Source organism: Pelobates fuscus, chromosome 6 (assembly GCF_036172605.1).
Source record: "Pelobates fuscus isolate aPelFus1 chromosome 6, aPelFus1.pri, whole genome shotgun sequence".
NCBI lineage: Eukaryota > Metazoa > Chordata > Amphibia > Anura > Pelobatidae > Pelobates > Pelobates fuscus.
The window spans coordinates 44,191,926-44,219,216 of NC_086322.1; the positions used below are offsets into that span (position 1 = coordinate 44,191,926).

The window sequence follows — 27,291 nt, forward strand, 5'->3', positions numbered from 1 at the left end:
TAACTTGTCAGTATTTTATTTTAAAACAGGGGGTGTTACATATTAAGGGGAAAGTGGAGCAGTTGCTATAGAAACAGAATGTTCATCCTCATCGCCCCATTATTAGAAATCTGCCCCAGAATCTGTCTATATTCAGTACCCCTATGGTGTCTTAATTTATTATATCGCTACAATAATGGTGCAGCAAGCATCCTTATACGGAAAACTTGATATTAAAGGCTTATCAGGGTTATTTACTACAGTGAGAATTTAAAGTGAATTTCAAATATAAGGCCAGAGTAGCCCAAATTCAAAGCATAGCGAGCAGAAAATATTTCCATTTGAGCTATTTTGACATTAAATTGAAATTGAAATTCAGATGGAATTCACTTTGCATCATCGCTTTGGTGAATAATTCTTTCTGTCTTATTAAAGGTCGCTAACAATGCAACATTTTAACAATAATGTTATAGGACAAATTGTTGATATAACTTTGGAATCTTAAAGATTTTATGGATTTTCTCACTAATTTTTCAATATCGTACAAACAGATTCCGACAAGTGATGGGGAGTTTGTTCACTAAACATATACAGAATTATCCACTAAGGTGAGAATTGTTGAAAATTCTAAGAGAATTTCAAAATGAGCTGAATGTGTGGATGTAGATTTTTTTTTTTTCCACGTTCAGATGCTTCGGCCTTGAAGTTTAACCCCTTAAGAAAACACTTTCAGAAATAAAAGGGAATCATGACGGAATATTTCCGTCATGTGTCCTTAACCCCTTAAGGACCAAACTTCTGGAATAAAAGGGAATCATGACATGTCACACATGTCATGTGTCCTTAAGGGGTTAAGGGGTTAAATTCCCTTTGAATGCCCAATAATTCTAATTTTATGAAATAACTCCATAAATTGTAGTTATCCGAGAGTTGAAAAATTAGACCAAAATACTCAATTTGTATTTGTAGCTGAGTTGCAGAGTTTTTTTCAAATCCGCTGTTTTAACTAAATTTTTCCAGATTGGAGATTCACTCCTATTTCTACTATTGCAATCTTTTTTGTTTTTTTTCAATGTGGTAACATTCTTGATAAGCTGTTCACATAAAAGAATTTAAAAAGATACAAATAGAAACAAACAGAAATATATAGAATAAACTCCGAGGCTTGGAGTATATTCGAAATATTGAGGATGTTATATCGGTGCTCTTATAAGTGTATTTTATTTTTGGTCTGTAATCTACTCAGAATTGATTTCATTTTTCTAAATCTGTTCTAACAAGTGCTCGTTTTTGCCTGCATAAATCCACCCTTTTTGTACAAATATCTGTTTCACAAACGGTTGCCAATGTTAGAGTTACAGAAAAATAGTGAAACCGTACGGTTTTCTTCTAGATCATTCTGTTACGGTGCTTAAAAACATGAAGTGGCCTTCAAAATTATGGTTTGGGCACAAATAATCAACTGACGGAAAAAAGGACAGATTTAATAAATTGCACAAAAACTAAATTAAAAATATGCCAAAAAGGTCATATGCAGTCTGCGACACTTTAATAAATCTCCCCCCATTGTGTTCTGAATAAAGAGTTATTGTAAGGAAGTGGAGCAACCAGCAGACAACGTGAAGTGTATTTCAAAGAAAGCATGCCTGTTGTTAGTTAAACATTTTATTTTTGTTTTAAATGTACCAATCTAAGGGTATGATAAGAAAAAAAAATAAGTCTTTGTATATAATAAGTAAATACTGTACATAATTATTGTTAGAGTGAGTTTGAGCTTGCAGAGAGGAAAAAAATATATAGATTTGCGTTTCATGTGTACAAAGCTCTCCTATCTAATGCAGAATTGGACGGCTTAAAGGGACACCGTTTGAGTGTTTAGAATGTTATTTAATATTTTATGTAAGAAATGTTTATAGGTGTGCTGGGGTCGAATACATTCCTAAATACATTTATAACAAACCTCATATATTTGCATAAAAAAATAAAATGAAAAAAGATATATTAAAAGTAGCACATTAATAAGATGGTATATCAGTTTGCTACCTTGTATACACATTATAGGATAGTGTTTATCCTACAGAGCAGGTTGTCTGTCCTCTGATTGGTTAATGTCAGTAGGAAGGCGATGTTTATGAAGCTGGTTACAGAACATTCAGCTCATTTCTGTTTTGGAGACCACTGGGGGATATCAATGTTAAGTGACAGCAACCAGTAGGAGGAGATACTACACAGAGTCAGGTGCGACTCCCTCCCTCTCAGTTTTTAGCAAAGATGACGTTTCCTAAAAAGAAGTTACTGTGGTTCTTCCATTTCATCCTTATCTCTCTATATATTTCAGGTAAGTAGGGGACAGGGGTACAAATACATTTTATAGATGTATATCCAGACGACACACTATATATACTATACGGTGGGCGTCTGGGCTGGTTGTGATAAAGTTTCCTTGGGGCTTGCAATTTTAATTCATATTGCTTTTAAAATACTGACAGTACCACTGTATTTATATATATTTATATATATATATATATATATATTTCAGTAGATGTTTATAACTAATACTAATAATGCTTGAATGTATTCTGGAACAAAACGTCACACAGTGCATCTCATATAAACCCAATGATACTCCTGAAGGACTATCCTTTATGTTATTGGAAGTTAAGATATATCTATCTATATATATATATACACTGTGTGCAGAATTATTAGGCAAATGAGTATTTTGACCACATCATCCTCTTTATGCATGTTGTCTTACTCCAAGCTGTATAGGCTCGAAAGCCTACTACCAATTAAGCATATTAGGTGATGTGCATCTCTGTAATGAGAAGGGGTGTGGTCTAATGACATCAACACCCTATATCAGGTGTGCATAATTATTAGGCAACTTCCTTTCCTTTGGCAAAATGGGTCAAAAGAAGGACTTGACAGGCTCAGAAAAGTCAAAAATAGTGAGATATCTTGCAGAGGGATGCAGCACTCTTAAAATTGCAAAGCTTCTGAAGCGTGATCATCGAACAATCAAGCGTTTCATTCAAAATAGTCAACAGGGTCGCAAGAATCGTGTGGAGAAACCAAGGCGCAAAATAACTGCCCATGAACTGAGAAAAGTCAAGCGTGCAGCTGTCAAGATGCCACTTGCCACCAGTTTGGCCATATTTCACAGCTGCAACATCACTGGAGTGCCCAAAAGCACAAGGTGTGCAATACTCAGAGACATGGCCAAGGTAAGAAAGGCTGAAAGACGACCACCACTGAAGACACACAAGCTGAAACGTCAAGACTGGGCCAAGAAATATCTCAAGACTGATTTTTCAAAGGTTTTATGGACTGATGAAATGAGAGTGAATCTTGATGGGCCAGATGGATGGATTGGTAAAGGGCAGAGAGCTTCAGTCCGACTCAGACGCCAGTAAGGTGGAGGTGGAGTACTGGTTTGGGCTGGTATCATCAAAGATGAGCTTGTGGGGCCTTTTCGGGTTGAGGATGGAGTCAAGCCCAACTCCCAGTTTCTGGAAGACACCTTCTTCAAGCAGTGGTACAGGAAGAAGTCTGCATCCTTCAAGAAAAACATGATTTTCATGCAGGACAATGCTCCATCACACGCGTCCAAGTACTCCACAGCGTGGCTGGCAAGAAAGGGTATAAAAGAAGAAAATCTAATGACATGGCCTCCTTGTTCACCTGATCTGAACCCCATTGAGAACCTGTGGTCCATCATCAAATGTGAGATTTACAAGGAGGGAAAACAGTACACCTCTCTGAACAGTGTCTGGGAGGCTGTGGTTGCTGCTGCACGCAATGTTGATGGTGAACAGATCAAAACACTGACAGAATCCATGGATGGCAGGCTTTTGAGTGTCCTTGCAAAGAAAGGTGGCTATATTGATCACTGATTTGTTTTAGTTTTGTTTTTGAATGTCAGAAATGTATATTTGTGAATGTTGAGATGTTATATTGGTTTCACTGGTAAAAATAGATAATTGAAATGGGTATATATTTGTTTTTTGTTAAGTTGCCTAATAATTATGCACAGTAATAGTCACCTGCACACACAGATATCCCCCTAAAATACCTATAACTAAAAACAAACTAAAAACTACTTCCAAAAATATTCAGCTTTGATATTAATGAGTTTTTTGGGTTCATTGAGAACATGGTTGTTGTTCAATAATAAAATGAATCCTCAAAAATACAACTTGCCTAATAATTCTGCACTCCCTGTATATATAAAATATATGTTCCTATGGTTTGATGCAAGTATATAGTGAAATCAACCGTAACTGGTAACAAGAAAGCCTGTCCATTTGGGCCTAGTGATCATCCTTGGATTGCAAGCCTTGTGAGAATCTCATATTCTATTATAACTCTTGTCTGTTTGCACTTTCTGTCTGTCAGACTGTTTTTATTATCTTTTGCTGAAATAATCAATACGTTTTTGCTTTATATAATTGTCTGTTATTATAATGTATGCGTCACAGGTAATGTTCCCCTTGTAATGTTCCTCATATTAGAATCATATTAGAATCGTATCACTGTGCGCGTCCGACTTGTTTGTGTAAAACATGTTGCGATATATATATTGATACTCGAAAAAAATTGCAAATATTTTTTGGGTAAAACACCCGTGGTCTGTAGAATATCTCAATAGGAAGTTGTTATGAATACCAGTTTAAACTCTAAAGATATAACTATCCTATAAGTACCAGTTTAAACTATAAGGATGTCATTACTTTTTTCTGCAATGTGTCGTATTATTTATTAAATAAGGATGGATATAAAAATGAATAGATCATTCTATTTTGCAATACCTTATTAGCAGGTTTTACATAAACAAAAATGGGTAAAAAAATTTTTTTACGATTGTAGAAATTAAAGCGAAAATTATAGTAACCTACTTTTGATAAATGTTTATATTTGCAGTTAGGAACTATAGTAAATCATTACCTTCTATATCAATATTTAAAACTATAAACCACATTTAATGAGTAGAATCTGTACTGTTACAAAGTTAACTGTTTCAGTACCAGAACAATATGAATATCTGTGTCCAAGAGGAAACAAAACACGAAGTAAATAACTACATGGCAAACAATTTTAGTATAAACTAGATGAAAGGATTCGGGGGCTTAAAATGGGATTTTCTTTTTTTTTTTTTTACAAAAAAGTGACCTGAATATTGTGACTGTTAGCATCTGGGCCTAGTCATTGAGATCCCCCAGGTGTGATTTAAGGGCAGATCAGTTCAGACATTTAAAACGATTCCTCGTTCATTAAACGGATTGTGACATTGTTTATGAAATGTCTGTTACATGCAGGTGTGAATATATCGTTCATATATGTAGTTTTATACTCTCCATATAGAAAAAATGGACGATTATCAGGATCGACAAGTAATCCAACGAGTTGCTCAATACTGGATTGTGTATTTTGAAATACTTTTGTAGGTGTGGGAGTTATGGTCTGTTGACAACATCGACAGTTTTACATTTTTTTTTAACTAAGTTAATTTAGCCTAAATTTTGGTACTAGATTATAAACTCCCCACAATTAACTGTTTAATTAAGCGTCACAATGCATATAATCAACTCACATGATTAATTTTTTTTTTAGATTAAAAAATATGCGAAAACCTGGGGCAATATTTTCAGGTCTATAGTTGTTTAACCCATTTTAGGATTTTTTCACCTCGGAGTTTTGTTGTAAAATGTTGAACGGATGGCATGTCACTGTTTGTGATGAATTTTAAATATGGCATACAGTGTATGGATAAGACGGGAACCATTTTTAATTAATGACGTTCATGGGAAGCAAGAGGAAGTAGATTTTAGGTATATCAATTTGTTTTTAATCTGCCACAGAAATCAGCAGGCCGAACTTTTCAATCTGCCACAGAAATCAACGGGCCAAACCGAGGAAATAAAATGGCACTGGTTAAGGAAGCCATAAACTAATAAATAAAGCTGTTTTCATATTTTGAAAACACCAGTAAGAGGGCTTAGTAAAGGGACAGTTGGGTCTTCATGTAGGTTTTGGGTCCTAATTTCATGGGATCCACAGGTCCCCTGCCGTTTTAACAATATGGCAGCTCAGTGGTTCTACAACATTCCCTCCATTAATGTTTTCAAGGGAAATACAAAAATGTAATTCCATAACAAGATACAATCATTGATCATGTAGTTAATGTTGTTTACAAAGCAACTCATACGTGTTGGAAGTTAGTATATTTTAATATTAGCCTTGAGGTTTTGATTGTGTTTTGTTTCAAACTCTTGGAGCAGATTTGGCAGAAACTGACCCAGTAGAGGCACGGAAAAGGTACATTTTGTGCATTTGTACAAAAAACATGACATAAGTAAAGAACGACAAGATGGAATTAGACAAAAAGCACATATTCAATAAGGAAACATTAATAAGGTTACACAGATTTGTAACACTACATGTACATTACTTATGACAGTCAATATTACTTGCTAGCGGTTGACATCTTTATTCAGCATTAATAATATGAGTTTGTTGTGGAGCGCTAAATCACGTTTGTATTATCGGGAAGTTCTAAAAGATTCTCACTGATCCTCACAGCCCACCAAAACAAACCTATCAAGTAAAAGGGGAAATAAATATGGGATATATTCTGGATACAGATAACAAAAATACATTTTTTTTATAAATTTAGATATTTGAGACCTGAGAGTCAAGGTGTCCGTAAAGAGTGTTTACTATCTACAAATAATAGGGCGCTAAGTAGTATTTTATAAAATACCTATATGGAGGCTCTAAATGTACTCTCCAGTACCACTCATTCGTATGAAAATAGCAAACATTGATCTTAAGAGCTTACAATCTAGATGAGTTTGATAGATTAAACATGTGCAAGATAGCAGGAAAACTGAACACTTGGCCTTCCTAAAGAATGTAATTATTTGGCAGGTAGATAGATTATTTGCATGCTTTTTAAATACTTTATGTATATACAATAGATATATTTCTTTGTGCTTTACAAATATCATTATTATAAAAAGAAGATACAAAAAGTAGTATGACTGAGACATTTTTCGACAATGTCCGAAAGCACATCTGTTTTAACCGCCGGTTTCAGGTGGCACTAGATTGCTTAATTAATATTGTTATCTAGGCTTGCATATTGAGTATGTTTTCATAGTTAGATGAATATTGTTTAACCCCTTAAGCACACAACTTCTGGAATAAAAGGGAATCATGATCGTATATTTCCGTCATGTGTCGTTAAGGGGTTAAAACCAGATATACACAATGTACAACCTTTAAAATAGGGTTTTGGAAATATACTTAAGGTATTCCTGTAAATTAATTTATGAGTTATATGTTAATTATAAGACCTGCAAAGCAATACCCGATATTGGTAGGCAGGCTTCCCCTACACTACATTGTATTCCACAGTATTATCACTATAATACAGAGAATGTACAGGATACGAACACCAACATAAACCCTTAACAATGTGATAAGGATGACATGGAATAATCAAATTAGTTCTTAATGACACAGTAATTTTAATTAATATTCCCTTCTACCGCTAAACACTTACACAGCTATTTAGTAAAGTTAGAATTCTAAGTAAATATCATATTTAAGGTCAGAGTAGCCAAACTGAAAGCATTGCTGGCTCAGATAATGTTTCTAGTTTGGCAATTTTGACCTTAAATGTCAAATTCACCTTGAATTCACCTTGAAATCTCACTTTTGTGAATAACCCTGTTAGGCTTTCCAGCTGTTAGTACATAGTTTGTTGGAACATTGCAATTTGCTTTTTTTTTTTTAATAGGGGTTTCCAGGAAACACACTAAGAGAGTCTTTTTATTAATCAACACAAAGCAAAGTGATCGACATATGGGGGTCTTCGTTCAGGAGTGAGATGTGTGAGTAATGGAAGCAGTGGGTAGGAGGGATCCCATGTACAGTCACAGCAAGATAAAGAGAATCTTTTGGTGTCTGTTTACATACGTATTTTGTAGAAACAGGCCTTTTAAATTCATTGGAATTACTTAAAATTAAAAACATCCGTAATCGATTGTAAAACAATTAATACTCTGTACCATTGTGATACTTCCACACAATACTGATGAAGGAAGACAGCCATTTATATATATATATATATATATATATATTATTTTTTATTTATATTTTTATTTGTTTTACTTTTACTTAGGTACATTTTTTATTTTTTTATTTCATATTTACCAAGATCAGAATGTTTTGATGACATGGATTAGATAGGCCCTTTTTTTCTTTTATAACTTTCTTCTGCACACCAATAAAATGGCTATGTGGGTAGTCTTCTTAGTAGCAACATTTTAATCCAAAAAATGGTATTGTTCATCCTTGGTATGAGAAAGACCCATTTTGGATTGAAGCGTTCCCATGTCCAATCTATTTTCTGGTGGAGTAAAACTCCTGCCCACATTAGCCCGGTGTTGATTTAAAAATGAAAGAAAGAAAATTGATCAAAAAATCTTCTCGGGCAGATCAGAAATTCTAGAATGGATGGATCCATCGTAGAAAACTGTTAATATTTAACAATATTGTTTAAATGTATGATAAAGGGATGGGTATTTTTACTTTTGTTCTGCAAATTCTTTTTAACTCGCTCACTATCAGTTTGATCTGAGACCGCGCAAGGTTCAAAAAGATTTCCTTACGAAATCTCATCACGAAAAATTACTAAAGAAAATGGTTCTTTCGAGAAAAAAAAAAAGATGAAGAAGGTGGTACAGAATTCTTAAAAAATTACTAAAGAAAATGGTTCTTTAGAAAAAAAAAAAGAGGTTCACCCAGAAGGTGGTACAGAATTTTACATAGGGATGTGAATGCAGTATTTTAATACAGGTAAATATACTGATATATATTTAACATAACAAAACGAATGTTAGGCTAAATACATTCAATCACAGCTATTTATTCTAGCTCCATGCTAGCACTAGCACAGAGTAACACTAAGCACTACAGTCAATTATTATTATTTATAAAGCGCCAACAAATTCCGCTGCACAATAGGTGCACTAACAGACATTTAATTGCAACAAGAGGGTTGGAAACACAGGAACAGAGGGGCCTGCTTAAATGTGCTTGCATTTTAGAGCGAATGGGGTAAAGTGACACAAGAGAAAAGGATAACATGAATTTCATGTACGGGAAAAGAAGGTTGCTAGAAGAGTTTATAATTTTTTATTATTTTTATTTTTGATGATTCAGTAACAGAAGAGGAAGCATGGTGGGTTACCAAGGTGTGGCGAGGGAACGCTGTTAGCTGTTTAATAAAGTTAAAAAAAAAGGAAGTTCATCTACCTAGGATTCAAGACAATTGCAATATGAACAAGGGCAAACCTTGGTCAACGTTGTACACTAGAGCAGTCAGTAGCCAACGTCCATTGGTTTCCATGGTAGATCTCTACAATTGTGCTCCGCAGATGCACTTTGTAAACGAACCCTGGTATTCTCTGCATCTGATCAACACAAGTATTCTTTCTCTATCTAATATTAAAATCTGCGAGTGCTCTATATAGGGCCTTCTAACCTCGATCTTGGTGAAGCACACCTGTGCTTTCAACAAATAGTCACTCAAGCTCTAACACAGGAGAAAAATATAATTAATGCTTTGGCTCTTTTAAAATACCATTCCTTCTCCTTCCAGAAAAATCTAGAACTGGGTAAAAAAAATATTTATTGGAAATTATTAATCCATCCCTTCAACCCCTCTACCAATGCTCCCGTTATGCAACATTTTCATCCATCCTTCCATCTGATGGGGCAAAAACCTTCACCTTCATAGTAAAATAAAGCTTATCTGCTACTTATTAGAGATACCAGCTGGAGCAAACTGTTAACTTAAATGGCCATAACATTCCTATGAGGTCTAGATTTGCATTTCGCCCATTTCTAGAAAGTTTGCAAGTTTGAAGCTTTCCAGTGATATCCTGTGCTCAGATTCACAGAGACTGCGCTATTTATTTTTTCTTAGATATTGTTCATGAGTATTTTTGTGCATTATATTAAAAATAACCCATTGGAGCAAAAAAAAAATATATATACATGCATCCAATACGGTCACAGCACTATATCTAGTCTAATTGTCAGAAGAATCGGAGTCCAGCCTTGTGTAAGGTTTCTCTGGGAACAAGTGTCGATTAGATAAATATTAATAATTGCTTACAGCACCTGTTTTTATATAGTCAGCTTAACCAAATAAATACAAAATTCCCAATATCAAAAATAATCAAAAGAAAGTTACATGCTGATCAAAATGAATTGACTTTAAAAAAAGATTCCCTAAAACTTTTTAATGACCATGAGGCAGTGATGTCTAAAGATGTCCATGTGTATGGACATATAATCTTCTGTACAACAGCTGTAAAGTGACAAAGACAAGATTCCCTAGGTATGTACCTACTTAGAGCTACCTATTTGCTTTTATATCCATTCCCGTTACCTATTCATAAAATATATTTTTTAAATTCTTTTATCTTCTTCTAAAAAATACAGGGGAAAAAATTGAAAAGGTGAATTTTTCAGTCTTTAAAATGTCAAGAATCTTCATAGCTAAAGTTCTACAATATCCGATGATCTACCACTTAGACATCCTTGAGTTGAACAGTTTCCATGTACTTTTTCTGATTTGTTTGTATTTATTTTCTATTTTCTATTGTTTTATTGTTTTTTTTACCTCTGGAAATGCGTTTATAATTCCTTGGGAGTGTATCGTGTATACAAAATGGCTGGGAAATTAATTAAAAATAAAAATAATTTGAATGTCATCCCTAAATTCATAAAAATTATTTAGCCAACACAAAAATGTAAAGAAATCTGATGTATAAAACAGGTTTAAAAAAATATATTTAAAATGTAAGATACTGCAAGGGTACACTACATTATAAGAATTATAAGAATAAAAAAACTTTTAATCTAAAAACAATAATTTATAAAATAATATAAAATATGTAAAAAATCTATAGCAAATGTTTTGTTTTTTTTTAATACAATTTTACTGACTTATCTATTGAAACATTTCTTTACCGCAACTGTGTCAAAGACTTCTTGTGATGAAGATCTGATATTGGCACGGAACTCCTTTTTGATGGAGTATGCAAAGCAGTAGCAAAGTAGATGTTCTCGCCCCCCCCCCCCCCCCCCAAAACAATTCTCCCAGTCAGATATGCTTCTAGTTCGGGTATTCCTGACAATTCTCACTTAAATAAATAGCCCTGACTAAATTTTTCTCATCACTTCTATGTGCAGGTATGAGAATTCCATGCGTACAGTTATACACTAAACAGGCAGTTTAGAGAATTCTATAAAAATATATTTTTTCCAAAATAGCCACGTAGGAGTATTTACTGTGTTGGACGTAACATTTGCATTTTCCTGGACAATTACCTGTCAATTCTCCACCATCACCAGTAAGTGAGTAAGCCCAGCAGTGTTTTAGCAGACATTTCTCCATCAGAATGAATACTTAGTTTGGATGTTGCTTAAGTTATTGACTTAATAGTTGGTGTTGGGCTCATAAAATGCTAAGTCCACCACCCTGCTTACAAGTGCCCCATTCAATGGATACTAATAGGGGTTTTCAAAGTAAATTTCAAAATTAAAGCGAAAGTGGCGAAATTAGAAGCATATCTGCGTTATAGAATTTTTTAATTTGAGCTATTTTGGCCGTAAGTATGAAAATTCACTTTGAATTCACTTCGAATTGATGACAATTCTCACTTTACTGAATAACTCTGTAATTGTCTTTAGCAGAGATTAAAGAGAGAAAAATGTTGAAATCTTGGATTACATATTAATGGTCCTACTCATCTTAACATCTGCAGGTTTTGTTTTTAGATTATGTTACTGAGTGCTGTAAGACAGCGTAATCAAATATCTTCCTTGATCATTGGCTAGTACCTTCAACAGATACAGTACTTACCCTTAACATTAGCAGATACATTCCAAAGGTTCCTACCATGTATGAGCAGATACTGTCAACAGTTTTCTATCCTGCACGCTAACAGATTCTGTTAGTAAATCTACATCATGAACCGGTACCTTTACAAAGCTCAATTCTAGCACATTATCAGGTTTCTTTACAGGGGAGGTCTGACCATGTTTGACTTGGGGGACAAGGCTGAAAGATTGTTTTTCTTGTAAAACTCACAGATAGCAGTGTAGATGGTGCTACTCATATGATGCACATGATGTATGGGTTTAACAGACGGAGGATGCTGTTGTTGCAAGGTGTGACATCATTTATACACATCTAGCGGGCCATCTGATCAGCTAGATCAGGGGTAGAGCATTATGGGAGATGAAGTCCATAACATCTGCAGTGCAAATGTTGCCTCCTCCTGATCTAGATACTGCAGTCCACAATTCCTGTCTATTGCCTCACTCCTGCATTATTGTGCTAACAGAGTTTCAACGCACCTTTAACGTTCAATTCAATATTTAATATTGAGAAGAATGCAGCCACAATTCCCTTTGGCAAACTTCTCATGTTAGTTGCCTGGGGCCTTTTCCCCTTTTCCACCATTGCCATCTCTCCCATCTTTCTTTAGCTCGTTAAGTGCTTTAACATTAGTAAGTACCTTAATGTCCAATATATTAGCTGGTATATTTAGAGATTTTATTGGCATGAACCTTAGGTTGATATTTTTTATCAGAGAATCAGAAGGTTCTTTTTGGTACATTCCTGCATGCCCGTTCCTGCCCTGAACAGTAGCAGGTAGACTTGTGCACAGCAAAAAAACTTAGTTTCACTGAATTTTTTGTTTTTCCTGAAAATGAAATGTACTTCGGGACTACACTTGGAACTCAGTTGACGGTTCTGCTCATCCAAATATGCTCCATGAAAAATATTTCTGAAAAACGATTCAGATGAACCAAAAAGAGCAAGAAAGCGGGCCTAACAGTGTCCTGGTAATAATATTATGTATATATTTTGCAGGACCCTTTTCCTGGCATTTGGTTACCAGATCAAATGAGCAACAGTAACCAATGAAGGGGAAAAGAGTAGTGAAATAAATAATTATATTTATTAAATATATAATATATAAATATAGATTTATTGATTTTTCCTACTTGCTCCTACTTTTTTTTCTGTCTATTGGTCACTTCTTACTTGATCTGTGACTAAAATCAACATTAAGTTGCTGTCCATCAATCATCTTTTTACTCATCAATCTCCACCAATCCCTTTTTTTGGGACCACAGGCGGACCTCTGAATACATAATCATGGATGGCTATCGCGACAGTCGTTTGCTCGGTTATACGTATGTCACTTCTGAGATAACGAATTCAGCTAAAAATCTATTTGCACTAATTCAAACAAATTGCAATTTGGCCAAAACTGAATACACAAAAGTCGATTAACAGGTACCATCAGAATCTTTCCTTCACGAACATTGCCAGATTCCTTCAGCAGTTTATTTCCCCACACATTTCCAGCATATATTTTTTATTCATTGTGATTGTTCAATCAATGGTGAAGTCAAAATCTAAACCCGTTGCGGAGGAATAAAACAATATTTCAATTTAGACTCAAAGAGGAAAATATATACGGTAGTTAGAATGGCTCGTTCACCCATTCTCACCCCCAAGCTGTATATCTGCTCCTTGTTTTAGTAGAACCATGCATGTATCGGTTCCAAAGTATAACGATTCCAGCAACTACAATGCACAAGTCAGTTCAGATTTAATATGTCTTTGGATCAATGGGCATTTTGACTGGCCATTCCATTTTACTTTGTCTTTTTTCTTGAAATCTATAAATGCTGACGTTTTATGTTCAGCATTTATACATAGCATCATAATAGTTAATTTATTAAATAGTGAGTTGTGATGAGCTGACAAATGGCTTGATAAATATAGGGCCAAATTAAAAAGGTTAAAAAAGCAATCCCTTCAGTTGCGCCACAATCAGAGACTTTTTCTGTTTCTGCATTAAACTAGGAAAATATGTTTCCTCACTCGGCAGGAGTCGCAGAACAGCAATTTTCACATTTTCGTTATTATGAATAGGTATATCAATTATCATATATTGGTATGAAAAAGAAAAAAATAAATAATAATAATGATTTAAAAAAGATGTGATACACTTCTAAAGGCATCTACTAAATCTTACTTATATTTATTCTTTACAAAGACATGTAACAAAAAATGGAACCATTGCTTGCATATAATTTATAATACCAAATAAATAAACACCTACACCTCTTTAAATGTGGTCATTACATTACCAATATACCATAAACATTAAGCACTCACGGAAAAGAAGAATTCAAATCTCACATCTCCAAAAGAAAGGCTGAGGGTCTGTTTTTGAGAAAGCCCACGCTGTGTTTTATGATTCTTCTAAAATTCTATTTGTACCTAACGTGACAATAGAAATTGTTGCAGCCTTTATATAAATGTATTTATTTTCCAGAAAATGATGTTGTCTTGGGAACAACTGAATAAAACTGCTATAAATAGAGTTATCAATATCTCTGTAATATACCCGTGATTATCTTGTTACATGTAATATATTTATATACAGTATATATTGATTGTCTTGCTGCACGTTAGAAAATCATACATGGGGATATGAAAGTAACAACTTAGCATTGCTTAACTTATTCCCATCTACGTTTGTGATGGAATTTGTCTGTAAATGTATATTGTTCATGCACACTGGGTATTTTGCCATTTGTGCTTCCTGCATATTTTGTTGCCCTTGATTTATTTTATCTTGTAAGATCAGACAAGCTGGCAGATATTTAAGAGACAGCTGAGGAGAAGATACTAACCTACTCACCTATTAAGGGAGGATTCTTGACATTGTACTTTTTTCCCAATGCTACATAATTTGAGTCAAATGTTCAGGCTCAGAAAAGTGTGAGTGCATGTGTAATGCGTTTATTTATTTTTTCTTGTAGTCTTCTGGCTTCCAATGAGGGTAATTTAGTTTTTCACTTTTATTTTTATTTCTTAATTTATTTCTGCGTATGTACAATCTCAGAGTTTTTCATCACTAGATGAGTACCTTGCATGCACACTGACCTATCCAATAACTTATAGAGGACAAGTTACCCGAAGCTGCGTTTTAAGGGAACCTGACCTGTCATGACAGCTGTAGGTTTGCAGTTTTCTTATCATCTGACTTGACTCATGTTATACATTTAAGTGTGTCTATCATTGATACTATTAAAGCTCCTATTTTATTTCCATTGCCTCAATCATGTTTCAGTGGGTGCTACACTTGCTATAAGACTGACCTTTCCTGCATACCCTGTTCTGGGAAGCACAGACCTGCTTCCTATAACAGGTGAAAAGACCCCAACACCTTATGTTGGCTTTGTGTAAAAAAACATCCGTTGTCTCTCATCATTCTCATATTGCCAGTTCAAATCTGCTTCATTCTGGCTGTTTCTCTCCTCCATCCAATTACTAACACAATCTATAGATGAAATTTGGTTCTCTATCATTTAAAGTTAAGTTGTATATTTCATGACAGGTACCCTTTAAGATGTGAGAGGGGTATGTAATATCTCCCACTGCATTATATTCCAGAGATATATTCCAGAGAGAAATAGATAAATGTATTTATTTATTTATTTATAAAATATTTTACCAGGAAAGATACATTGAGATTTCTCTAGTTTTCAAGTTTGTCCTGGGTCCACAAATCATTGCATTGTTACAGTTAGTGTACAATAAAATACAAAAACAATATTAATATACAATATATACAAAATTTAACATAGAACAGGTAGGAAATATATAATCAACCATGACAGGTGCATTCTGTTTTGAGGTATGTAGAGAGGGATCTCTTAAAGGACTTTAAGCTTAGGGAAGATTTAAATTTATGCAGGAGGTCGTTCCACAAATGCGGTGCTCTGTAGGAGAAGGAGGATCGGGCTGCTTTCTGCGTTGTGTTGAGTTTATTATTGTGGGATTGCGATGCAGATGCGATGCAGATGCATATACTACATCCCCATAATCAATGATTGGCATCAACATTTGCAATCTTTTCCTTTACTGAAGGGCTTAGGCAGGATTTGTTTCTGTACAGGGCACCTAGTTTTGGATAAAGTTTAGATGCAAGCTTTTCTATGTGCAGGCCAAAAGATAGATTGGGGTCTAACATCATACCCAAGTATTTGAAAGAGTGGACTGCGGTCAGTGTGCCATTTGAAATTGTTTTGATGGATAGGTGGGAATCGTGTAATTTGTGTAATTTAGGTACTGTTCCAAAGATCATTGTGACAGTTTTGTCAGTGTTCAGGAACAGTTTGTTTTTTGCGATCCACTTTTCTACCTCTGTAAACTGGACTTGGAGCACAGCCTCAAGCTGCGGTAGATCGGAATTGCTCGCATAGATTACCGTGTCATCTGCGTACATGTGTACATTTGAGGATTTGCAGACATTAGGCAGATCATTTATAAATAATGAAAATTGTAGGGGGCCGAGAATGGAACCTTGGGGAACACCACACGCGACTGGGAGAGGAAGGGAATCGCTGTCAGAAATGGACACATATTGCGAGCGATCCGATACATACGATCGAAACCAGTTTAGTGAATGATCACCAATACCTGAGTTTTTGAGTTTGTGCAGTAGAATGTCGTGGTCTACTGTGTCAAAGGCCTTAGCAAAATCAAGGAAAATAGCTCCAGTTAGGTCTCCTTGTTCCATGCCAGTTTGGATGTCATTGCAAACTTTTAAGAGGGCAGTTGTAGTGGATTGATTCTTGGGAAAGCCCGATTGATCAGGGGTCAGATAGTTTGATTGTTGGTAACACTCACATAGTTGCGTATGGACACATTTTTCTAAGATTTTTGACAATACCGGGAGCAATGATATAGGGCGATAGTTAGAAACCAAAGTAGTGTCACCACTTTTATGGATAGGCACTACTCTCGCAGTCTTCCAAAGTTTGGGTATGTATCCAGACACCAAGGATTAGTTAATTAGAGTTGCGACGGGTTTAGCAATTGCCGGCGCACTGAGCTTCAACAGCATTGCTGGGAATTGGTCAGGTCCGGACTGGTTTTTCATTTTTAGATTATTAAGATGTTTTTCAATGACACTAACAGGTACAGGTCTAAAAATTAACTTGTCTATATTGGGCCTTTGCAAATTTAGTGAGACCTGATCCACATTTGTAGTTTCAGGATGTGTGCCATTTATTAGCTTGGCAATCAGGGCAGTAGAGCATCTGACAAAATAATTGTTAAAGGCATTTGCTGCATCTAAGGGAAGTTGCAGGGTTTGGTTATCCACTTTGACAGTGGAGGGTTGGGAGTGGATTGGGGGAGTTTGTAGTTTATTTATGACTTTCCTAAAGTTTCTAGGGTTTGAGATGTTATTGTTCAGATTTTCATAGAAATATTGGGCCTTGGCCAATTTTGTTTGTTTTGTGCATATATTTCGCCATTGTCTATACGCACAGTGATCATTCATAGAGCCAGTACACTTAAACTTTGACCACAAAGAATCCCGAAACTGGTACATTTGGATGAGGTCAGCTGTGATCCAGTTCATATGTGCTCCTTTTACCCTCACCTTACGCAGCGGAGCATGCAGATTCCAAATTTGTAGGAGTTCAGACTGAAAGAATTCAACAGCACTAAATAATCTTGAAATATACAGTACATGACAGCTATTGTTAAATAAAAATGACTGTGTGTATGTTTATGTTGTCTTTCAGGTATACATTGTTTTGCTTCTGTAACACAAACCCCAAATTCCTCCTATTCTCTGGTGAACTCACAGACTGAGATAACGTGTACCATGAAATCTTATTCCATCGACCAGTTGAAAGTTTACTGGTATCGAGAGAGCAGTATGATGCCAAATGCAGAGTTCGTTGTGGGAGCATCAGTGACAGGAAGGAATATTTACAATGACAATTTCAAAAGCAAAGATCGTTTCTTCATTACAAGGGATTCTTTTCAGCGTTCATTCGTCCTGAAGATAAAAAACGTGAATCGCTCAGATACTGGAGTTTATTACTGCATGGTAGAGGAGGCATCAAAGATGGTCATTGGGAGTGGAACAATGTTATATGTTGGTAAGATAATATGCAAAAATTCTCAACAGAAACGTATAGTTATGTCTGGCAGGATGTATTGTGTACAATATTGCATCATTACAAATATTCCATCTTTATAAAGGTTCTATAGTACCTTTGTATGTGGTGCATTTGCCTTTGATAATGCTGAATACAATTAAAGATATATCACCGACATACCTTAAAAGAGAATCTTTTCTCCTTCAATCTCGATGAATGAAGGTGTTTGAATCAATACAGCTGATTATAATTTTCTCAAAGGCTTTGCTAAATATCACAATAGTTCACAAACACCTTTGGCAAGACTGACTGCAATAATACTTGTATACTGCTTTAAAATTAATGTTGGTGCTAATGTGTGTATTTACTATGTCCAAATATTACTTACTTGGTATGATAACTAAATAACTTACTTCTTTACTGACATACTGATAACATCCAATCTTCAGGCTGTATAAAAAAAAAATAGGATTCTATTGTTACACATTTTCAGGACATCCGGTAGGTCCAAACATATTTCATATTTCATGAAATCTGTGTTGCAACCTACCTGCCTAATTTTTTTTTTTTTTAAAGTTTCGTAGGTCCTTTGCTTGATACATAACAGCCTCAAAGACAGCTAATGGAAAATAAATAGCCCAACTTTAAGTAAATTTCAATTATATTTAGGGATAGTATAGAAAATATCCTACTATTTAATAATAACCCTTCACAACTAACTGGTGGAAGTATGTTAAAAAACGTTGCCATGTTCATATTCATTAAATGTGTTTTATTTCAGAACACCTCTAATGATTATCTTTCAGTGCGTGTAAGCACTGACTTTAAAGATTTGTTTTATCTAACTTTCTTATCACAACTCTGTCCATAAGACATAGAGAGTGATATGTTCAAATTAAAGTGACGGTTGATTTTGTAGGGCAGTCCCAAAACACATAGGGGGTACTGTTTTACACGTGAGAGATCGCTGAATAGAAACGTGTATTTTATTGCAGTAAAAGCAAACAGTATTATGACATTCACAGTTAGAATGTCACGTAGAACTAAAAAATGTTTCAAAATTCTAATTTTCTCCCATTTTTAAATATTTTTTTCATATTAAATTATGTTTCATACCTAAATATTTGATGTTAAATGAAAGCCCTGTTTCCCCTGAATCAAATTATATATAATAACGGGGGGGGGGGTGCATTTAATATGAAAGAGGTGAATTACGGTTGGACAGACATATAGTCAGATTCCAGGTTTTGTTTACGTTTTGTTTTGATCACAACGTGCACATTTAAGATAAAGATGTTTTGGTAATAATAGTTCCCCTTTCAATGTATACAAACACAAAATGTTGGGAAATGAGCTTCACTTAGGTATGAAAATCCAAACCAAAGGTAGCCCCCACTAATGTATTAGGAATGCGGGTTTCACCTGTTAGGCATCCACCAATTCGATTAAATAATATCCATTGCAGCTTCTTCTACGAGATGTCTGACAATGAAATGAATGGTATGAACTCATTCCAAATACATGGTGCAGGGTTTTAAAATGGCCGCATTATCCTGTGACTATATTTCTACTTTATCTCTGTCTAACATATGGTAATGTATTTATATATATGATAAAAAAGTACAAATCAGTTTATAAACAAACATAACAGTGGAAATGTCTGCTGTCCTTCTGTATAGTGTAGCTCTTGTTATAAGTACAGGGAGGATTTGTCCAGTTTATATGTTTAATATTTATGTTATTATTCTTTGTTATACAGTTGACAAGTTGCCCACTAGACCACCAACTCTGAAACCAACAACAGCTAGCCCACCCTGCAAATGCAAAGGGAAGGAACACAATTCCAAATCCTCTGAAAAAGGTATGTTCCCTCTTGCAGTCCAATACTGAATAGAATTTTCATGATAGGTGTGTGGCATTTCAGGGTTCTAAGAGAAACGGTATGGGATATGGTTTGGTTTTAATAGAAATTGGCATTTTAAAAATTAACCTTGTTAAACCCCCACCACCACCACCCCAGCTGTCAATCAGATAACAGGTCCTGTTACTGCCTGGTTTGGTTAGCTCAGTGGAGCTAAACTCAAGACGCAGCAATAGTTTAGGAATAGGAAGTCTGTGATTGGACAGTTACAGAAAATCTGGGCGGGGCTAGAAGGGGGAGGTTTTCTAAGGCTGCAGATAAGAGATCTGCGCTTTTGCAAGTTGTTTTTAGAAATAACCCCAATTAAACGTATGCTTGTACTAAACAGTGATTTTATAGTTATTTATTTGGGAAGTGGAGTGTCTCTTTAATTAGTCTATGTATTTTGGATATTCATTTTTTATTGGAAGTGCCTATATCAGAAGACTTGAGTATTGCTCTAGCATACTAAAAATGGAAAGGGGTTGACACAATTAATGCCAAGGGTGAGGAGCATCCACTGGCAGGGAAATAATAGAAGGAGTTGGGTCCGATTAATAGCAGAGGGATTGGATATTTTTCGAATAATGTAATTAACCCCTTAAGGACACATGACATGTGTGACATGTCATGATTCCCTTTTATTCCAGAAGTTTGGTCCTTAAGGGGTTAAGGGGGATTGCCCCACATGAGTAATGTCCTTGTGATATGTAGGTACTCCACAAGTTATGTGAGTTGTGGTGTTTGTTATAAGGTGACAATAAAAAAAATCTAAACTCAATGTATAGCAATCTTGAGAATGGTTGGCTGCTACGTGTCACCTGACATATTCAAGATGGCTGTTAAGAACTAACAATCAGCTTCAACAGGGAAATAAAATATGATTTTAAGGGACATCAAAACAACCTTAGCATGGGGAAGCAATTTTGGTGTATAGATCATGCCCCTGCAATGTCACTGCTCAATTATTTTCCATTTAGGAGTTTAAATCATTTTGTTCATGTGACTTACACAGCCTTCCTAAACACTTCTTGTAAAGTGAGATGTAATGTTTACACTTCCAGAGCAGGAAATAAAAATGTCTCAAGTTAGCGTACGTTTCTTGAAAAAAGAAAACCTTTCTTTTTTTCATACAGGCTGTTTCAGTCACAGCCAGGGGAGGTGTGGCTAGGGCTGCTTAAACAGTCAAAAAAGTGATTGTAGTCCTAAATATCAGATAATTGAACAGTGAAACTCCAGAGGCATGAACTATACACAAAAACTGCTTCATTAAGGGACACTGTAGGCACTTAATCGAAGTAATCTGGGTGTATATTCCCAGGTCCCTTAAACCTGCAAAGGAAATTATTGCAGTTTTTAGGAAACTGCAATGATTACCTTTGTGGGTTAAGTCCACCTCTAGTGGCTGTCTACCAGTCAGCCACTAGAGGGACTTCCTGGTCGTTAGGCAACCTTTGGTCGCCTAACTGATGCTGAATGTCCTCATGCTATGCAGCGTCACCTGAAACAAGGGAGAAGAGGCCTTATCATAGGAGGGTTGGGGGGGGTTGGTGGGTTGGGGGGGGGTTGGTGGGGTGGGGGGGCGCTATAGGGAGCCTATAGCACCAGGAAAACAACTTTGTTTCCCTTTAAGTGTAAGGGCTTTAACCCCTTAAGGACCAAACTTCTGTAATAAAAGGGAATCATGACATGTCACACGTCATGTGTCCTTAAGGGGTTAGAAACCTTATGGAGCTGGACACTTCTGTCATTTTTATTTTACATCCAGTGAAAAGTCAGATATTAGTAAACAGACCCCATTGTGCATAGTTAATGACAAACCGTAATCACACAACGGCCCTTCTAAACTTGCATTTATCAAAGTAGCATACATTAGAACTACACTTTAAATTCACTGTCTGCACCTTAAAGAATTAATATAGAAACGTCAGACCTGTTTTTCCTAACAAAGTGCTGATTTTTTTTTTAGGTTTTAAATGCAGCCCATTCATTTGGGGCCCACTGGCAGGAGGTGCAGTTATTCTTATGATATTACTGGGATTCGTTATTTCACATACACGTCGTAAGTATTGCCTTAATATTTATTTATACAGCCAAACATTAGCCAAGTCTGGACTCATTTCCAATGTCGTAGCTGCTTCTTACCAGTCAGCTGCTATTAAACAAAATGCCTGTCGCTAATGTTAGCAGGTGGAGACGGTTTACTGACTGCAAAATGTCACCAGTCATGCCGGCTGCCGCTACTTACAGCCAGTGGCGAAGTTGAGACTAAAGGAGCCTGTTATTCACTAATGGTTCCCATAACTGCTATTTAGTGACTAATACAGCTGTTGACAACCGTGCCAGCTCCATCTAGACCATAACAAGTTAGTACCAACCTTGGGCCTGTAGCAAAGACATTACCAATGGCTAAATCCTTACTAGCACCATCTAGAAAAATACTATGTACTATTTACATTAAAAATCTAAAGCGTATATCAAGCATATTAAACCAGATCATACTACAATTAAACAAAAAGATGGCCACATACATGATATAAAACATTATATTATTATTTCTATTAAGTACTAATGGAATGTGTTATGTGTCGTTTAAATGAACAATTCACATAGCAGAAAGGATCTTCAAAATCGGGCTTAACACAAAATCACAATTTAATGAATCCATTGAATACACTATCTGTAGCCAATCACAATGTGGTGTTAGATTTGTTCTAAGGGTGAGGCCTTATTAACTGGCAAGTTGTTGTTGCTATGGTGACAACCTATACAGCATGTATTTATTTATTTATTTATGGCCTCTATTAATGAAGTGGCTAATCTGGGTCAAGGTTGGAACCAGTTGGTAATCAGTAGCCACTTCACGTTCCGGCTGTAGTTAATAGTAACAGTTTATCGCAACTATTTACTGAAAGGTTGGAAACTAAAACTCTGTATATAACTGAGTAGCTTTCTACAAACTGGTATAACTTGATATAAATATATTCAATGTAATCGCACACCAGGGCTGGGATTCTCAACTTTTTTTACAGAGACGGTACATATGCACATGGCGACTGCTAGGTAACCCTTTCCTTATTTGCAAAATGACCTCAGTAACCCATTCCAATTGTAGCAAAATACCACTCTGAAAATTAAAGTGAGGTAAAGACCTTGCTGTTTAAAATCAGGGATGCTAATAAAAGAGTGCATTGGGTGTACAGTGCGTATAATGAATACTACAGCATTCAGACTATATATCATTTCCTACGTAGAGTCCATTTGCATTCTTTTACAAGGGGCGCTGATTAATACACGTGACATGTGGTCATTCCAACATCGAAGCCTTTAATGTGTGTCCAGTGCTGAAATCATTTGTTACCTAGGACACACAGAACGTATTCAATTAAACAACCATCATTTGTAGACAGATGTAAGTAAACGTTGAGATCAGCACTAAGGGTTAATAAAGTGATATTAATCGTTACACAAAGTCAATCATTGTAATAATACATTGGTTGACTGATTGATTGATTTTTACGTTAGGAATTCTACAAACTGGGGTTTATTTACAAACCAGCAAATTGTAGTGAGATAAAAAACTACATTTAGGTAAAACAAAAAAAATAATTTGATCTGAAAATAAATCCCTTATGTGTGTAATAGTCATAACTCGGCTATTTATGCTTGAATTTGGCAACTCTATTTAGTGAATAATGGTACTGTTGTGGTAAGTTAAATGTTGATCAAATGAGCCAGAACATCTCACACATTGCTAGGCATTCAGCTACAAAAATGAACTGTTTTAAATAAAATGTAATTACAGGGTATAAAGATGGAGCACAGTTGCAACCTAATCAGAAGATACAGGGTACATAAGACAGCGTGTATAGATCAGAACAGCTGTAGTAAGAAGCAAATTTTGAGCATAAACCTTCTGTGAGTCGCAAGTTCAGTCCCACAATTTCACAAATAAAACGTTAACGCATTTCACTTCACAGGCAGCACAACAATACAACTTAACACCCCCACCCCAAGGAATAATAGGATCCCCCCCAAAAAACATCCCAAATTACAAACTAGAATTACAAATTACATTTTAATCACTAAATAATGCAAAGTAACATGGAGTTATTCTCCCTAAGAGAAAGAGAGGCGAGCTATTGTATTGTATTCTATTACAATACAAAAAATATATAACTGTACTCACTGAAAACATTTTAGATAATTTAGGCAATAATTTGCCCCCATATTTAATTTGGCATACATTGTGCAAATAGGTCTTCAGTTCACTTCAATTTGGGATTTAGTTTATTTACACTGTGTATAAATATATAATATTATTATTTAGCTTATAGTTATATCTCTTGCTTCTTTATGTTCAAGTTGTATATTTAATTTAAAAAGCAACATATTGAAAAGTGCATTTTAATTCTATCCTCTAGGTGTCTACGTGAGATCCCGTCATTTCTTCACGAAGCAGTAAGTGTGTTTGTGTTAACTCTTGTTTGTGGTAACGAGCTTTGAGATGCAAACGATAAACGCTTGTAAAACCGCATCAAACAGATGTTGCAGTTTGTGTTGAGCAGTAAACATCTTATCTCGGGCTTTCTGCATTATATGATAATCCTAGAGGTGTATTTCCAATTGAAGATAAGCCCTAAATTTCAGGAGTTCACGTGTTTCAGATGTCACAGTGGGTTTTCTCATCCTTCACTGTTAGAAAATTGCCGCAAAATGCATTGACTCAATCCTCTATAGGAGTAGTTATAAAAACATGACACAGACTGTTTTTGCCTTGATCTGTCATACTATAGAAGATAATGGTGATCACAGTTATTCACTAAAGTAAAATCACTATTTCTATCAAAAAACTGTTTCAACCATTTTCTTGTAGAGAGATATGAAAAGACGTGAAAGACAGTAAAATGCGTTGAAGAAAATTACACTTTTCAACAACTGACATCTATACTTTACTTGATCTATCCGATCTAAACTTTGTCTCTTTAACCCCTTAAGGACCAAACTTCTGGAATAAAAGGGAATCATGACATGTCACACATGTCATGTGTCCTTAAGGGGTTAAACTGGCTTTTCCTATATAAATTGTGTATCTCAGACACAGCTTTGCGATGCTTCTCCTTAGATGACAAAAAAAACGAAAACAACCGCATATTATAATGGCCCTTGCCACGTCTGAATTGTTCAAGAAGGGAGTTGTCTGCCCAGAACCCACAATAATAACAAAATCACGAGAAGTCTTTGCCACAAAATGCTTTTTTTTCAAGTTTTTATTACAAAATACACACTCAAAAAAAAGAAACAGCTGCAGCTTCAGTTACTGTACAGTTTTATAGCACATTTCCAATGGTTCAATACACTACACAGGGGTTTTAAATTGACTGTTAATTTGCAAAAATTATCTTAAAAAAAAACATCTGTATTTGACCACAAACTGCAATTCTGGCTTTCACTGAAGGTAATTTAAAGACTGATGTGGGGAAATTCACCAAATGTGCTATTTCACCTTGAATAAATTCAGTGTCTGCTGAAAAAGTTACCGGCAGAAGTGTTTTAATGACATGCAAAGTAATGTGATTGGTTGATCACAGAAGGACACTTATTTTTTTTTCAAATACATGTTTTTATTAATGTCTGGAATGTCAGACATTGTTAAAGAAGCCAAAGACATGTACAGTCGTCATGAGAAATGAAGCAGATTCACAATTACTGAGATGATTCAATAATCGACATTCCAGAGAGTTTAGAAAACTTAGAAATACAGAAATCAAGAACAAGAAATTAAAAGCAAATTGCACAAATTTTATGCATTCAACAACCTCTCACCCCATCCGGTCCCCCATTCCTCCTCCCATCCCTTCTCAGCTAATAACAATAGGGAGTATTCTAAAGATATTGAAACGAGGTGTATTGGTATCCTCGTGGGAGAAGGCCATTTCCGTGACATGAAGGACACTTTTTAACTGTAATAACCTTGGGCATTTGAACTCTCAAGTTACACCAAAAGAGAGATGTGATTGGCTGGAATAATACTGTATATATGTTAGTATAACATAGTATAAATCAATGCAATACACGCTAAGCATCATGTACGTGACTATTGCTACAGCTATAATGGCTATAATTCTGAAGTCAGCGACTTGGCTAGCTATATCTATTTTCTGAGAGTCTATAGGCATGTTGTGTGGTTTCATTTTCAAGAGGACACTTTTATCAGTGATCAGAGTATGAGGATTTATAGGTAATAACTAACATCAATGGATTTGGCAAAATAAATTGTTTTTTTTGTTTACAAGAAAGGCTTTTAAATGGTACCCTCTATGCCTAGTAGCAGGAGAACTGCAGTCTTAAAAAAACAGGATTGGAATCTTATCCCCTAACACAGTAAATGTAGCATTGATAGAGAACCAGAATGTAAATATTGGAGTCCACATGCACCAGTAATACTCAGAAGAGTATGTAACATGGGGTTATATACCTGAATTGTGAATTGGTGTGACTTAACAGCCTAGTTACAATTTATGTTAACAGAGCTCAACCTCAAAAAAAGCATCAATTCTCCTCGTTATGCTATTATTTAGTAGCAATGACTAATATGATACATTGTGCCCTAAATAGCAGTATAGCAATATATATATAGTGATATCACTGCAGAAATTAATAATAGTTCAATTATGGTTGAATTCCCAACTCATGCAATGACATTTTCTCTTTCAGCTTTACCAAATAAGAAGCATTTTATGTTATTCTGCCTCTTGAACAACTGTCAGACTTTTGGACCTGGTATCGTAAATAATCCCCGAAAAGATTAAGGCTTCTGGGAAATCTGAGCCTTAAACAGATGGTTTCTTCAAAGTGGATTTGGACATACGTGTCATTAAATGTACATATATGTATATATGTATATATAGAGTTTACATTGGACTATGGTCTAGGGTTTTACTGACCTCAGGACCTCTAAGTGATACGGAATTCCAAGATTTAGCCAATATCACATCATACGTTACTTTTCATTTACAACAATATGACTAGACGTCTATGGGAAAAAGTAAAATCCTGTTTAGTCACAATGTGAATTGATATTTTTATGTAAATAAATGTATAAACAGAAAGGCTCTATAGTTTGTCTTTATTTTTCAAGGGTTTTCAAGGTATAAGTGGTGTTATCCTACATTTTCATGCAATGGCTGCACAACTAATCACGTCCTTGGCTCAAACTCAGCTTCTTCTTGCCCACGTTTCTACTTCGGAAAATGTCAGTCCTTATCTGCACCAACGCCCTGGAAAAATAAGCCTATAGGGATGAATAATCATGAAAACCTTATGAAGATGTCTGCCTC

At 35.3% G+C, this 27,291-nt stretch overlaps 1 protein-coding gene across 1 annotated transcript; it reads left to right on the top strand.

The window, feature by feature from the left end:
- The first annotated feature begins 2,157 nt into the window (after window positions 1–2,157).
- CD8B (CD8 subunit beta) lies at window positions 2,158–27,064 on the top strand. The gene is made up of 6 exons (XM_063459823.1): window positions 2,158–2,317; window positions 17,689–18,051; window positions 19,811–19,912; window positions 21,921–22,013; window positions 24,376–24,412; window positions 26,669–27,064. The coding sequence occupies exons 1-6, from the start codon at window positions 2,251–2,253 to the stop codon at window positions 26,679–26,681; spliced, it is 675 nt and encodes a 224-aa protein (XP_063315893.1). The 5' UTR covers window positions 2,158–2,250; the 3' UTR covers window positions 26,682–27,064.
- The last annotated feature ends 227 nt before the right edge of the window (window positions 27,065–27,291 follow it).

Bases quoted from the DNA above. Each gene is read 5' to 3' on its own strand.
- CD8B (XM_063459823.1), top strand. From the start codon at position 2,251: ATGACGTTTCCTAAAAAGAAGTTACTGTGGTTCTTCCATTTCATCCTT. The intron at 2,318-17,688 runs GTAAGTAGGGGA...GTTGTCTTTCAG, and splicing joins TATCTCTCTATATATTTCAG to GTATACATTGTTTTGCTTCT. The intron at 22,014-24,375 runs GTAAGTATTGCC...TCTATCCTCTAG, and splicing joins CGTTATTTCACATACACGTC to GTGTCTACGTGAGATCCCGT.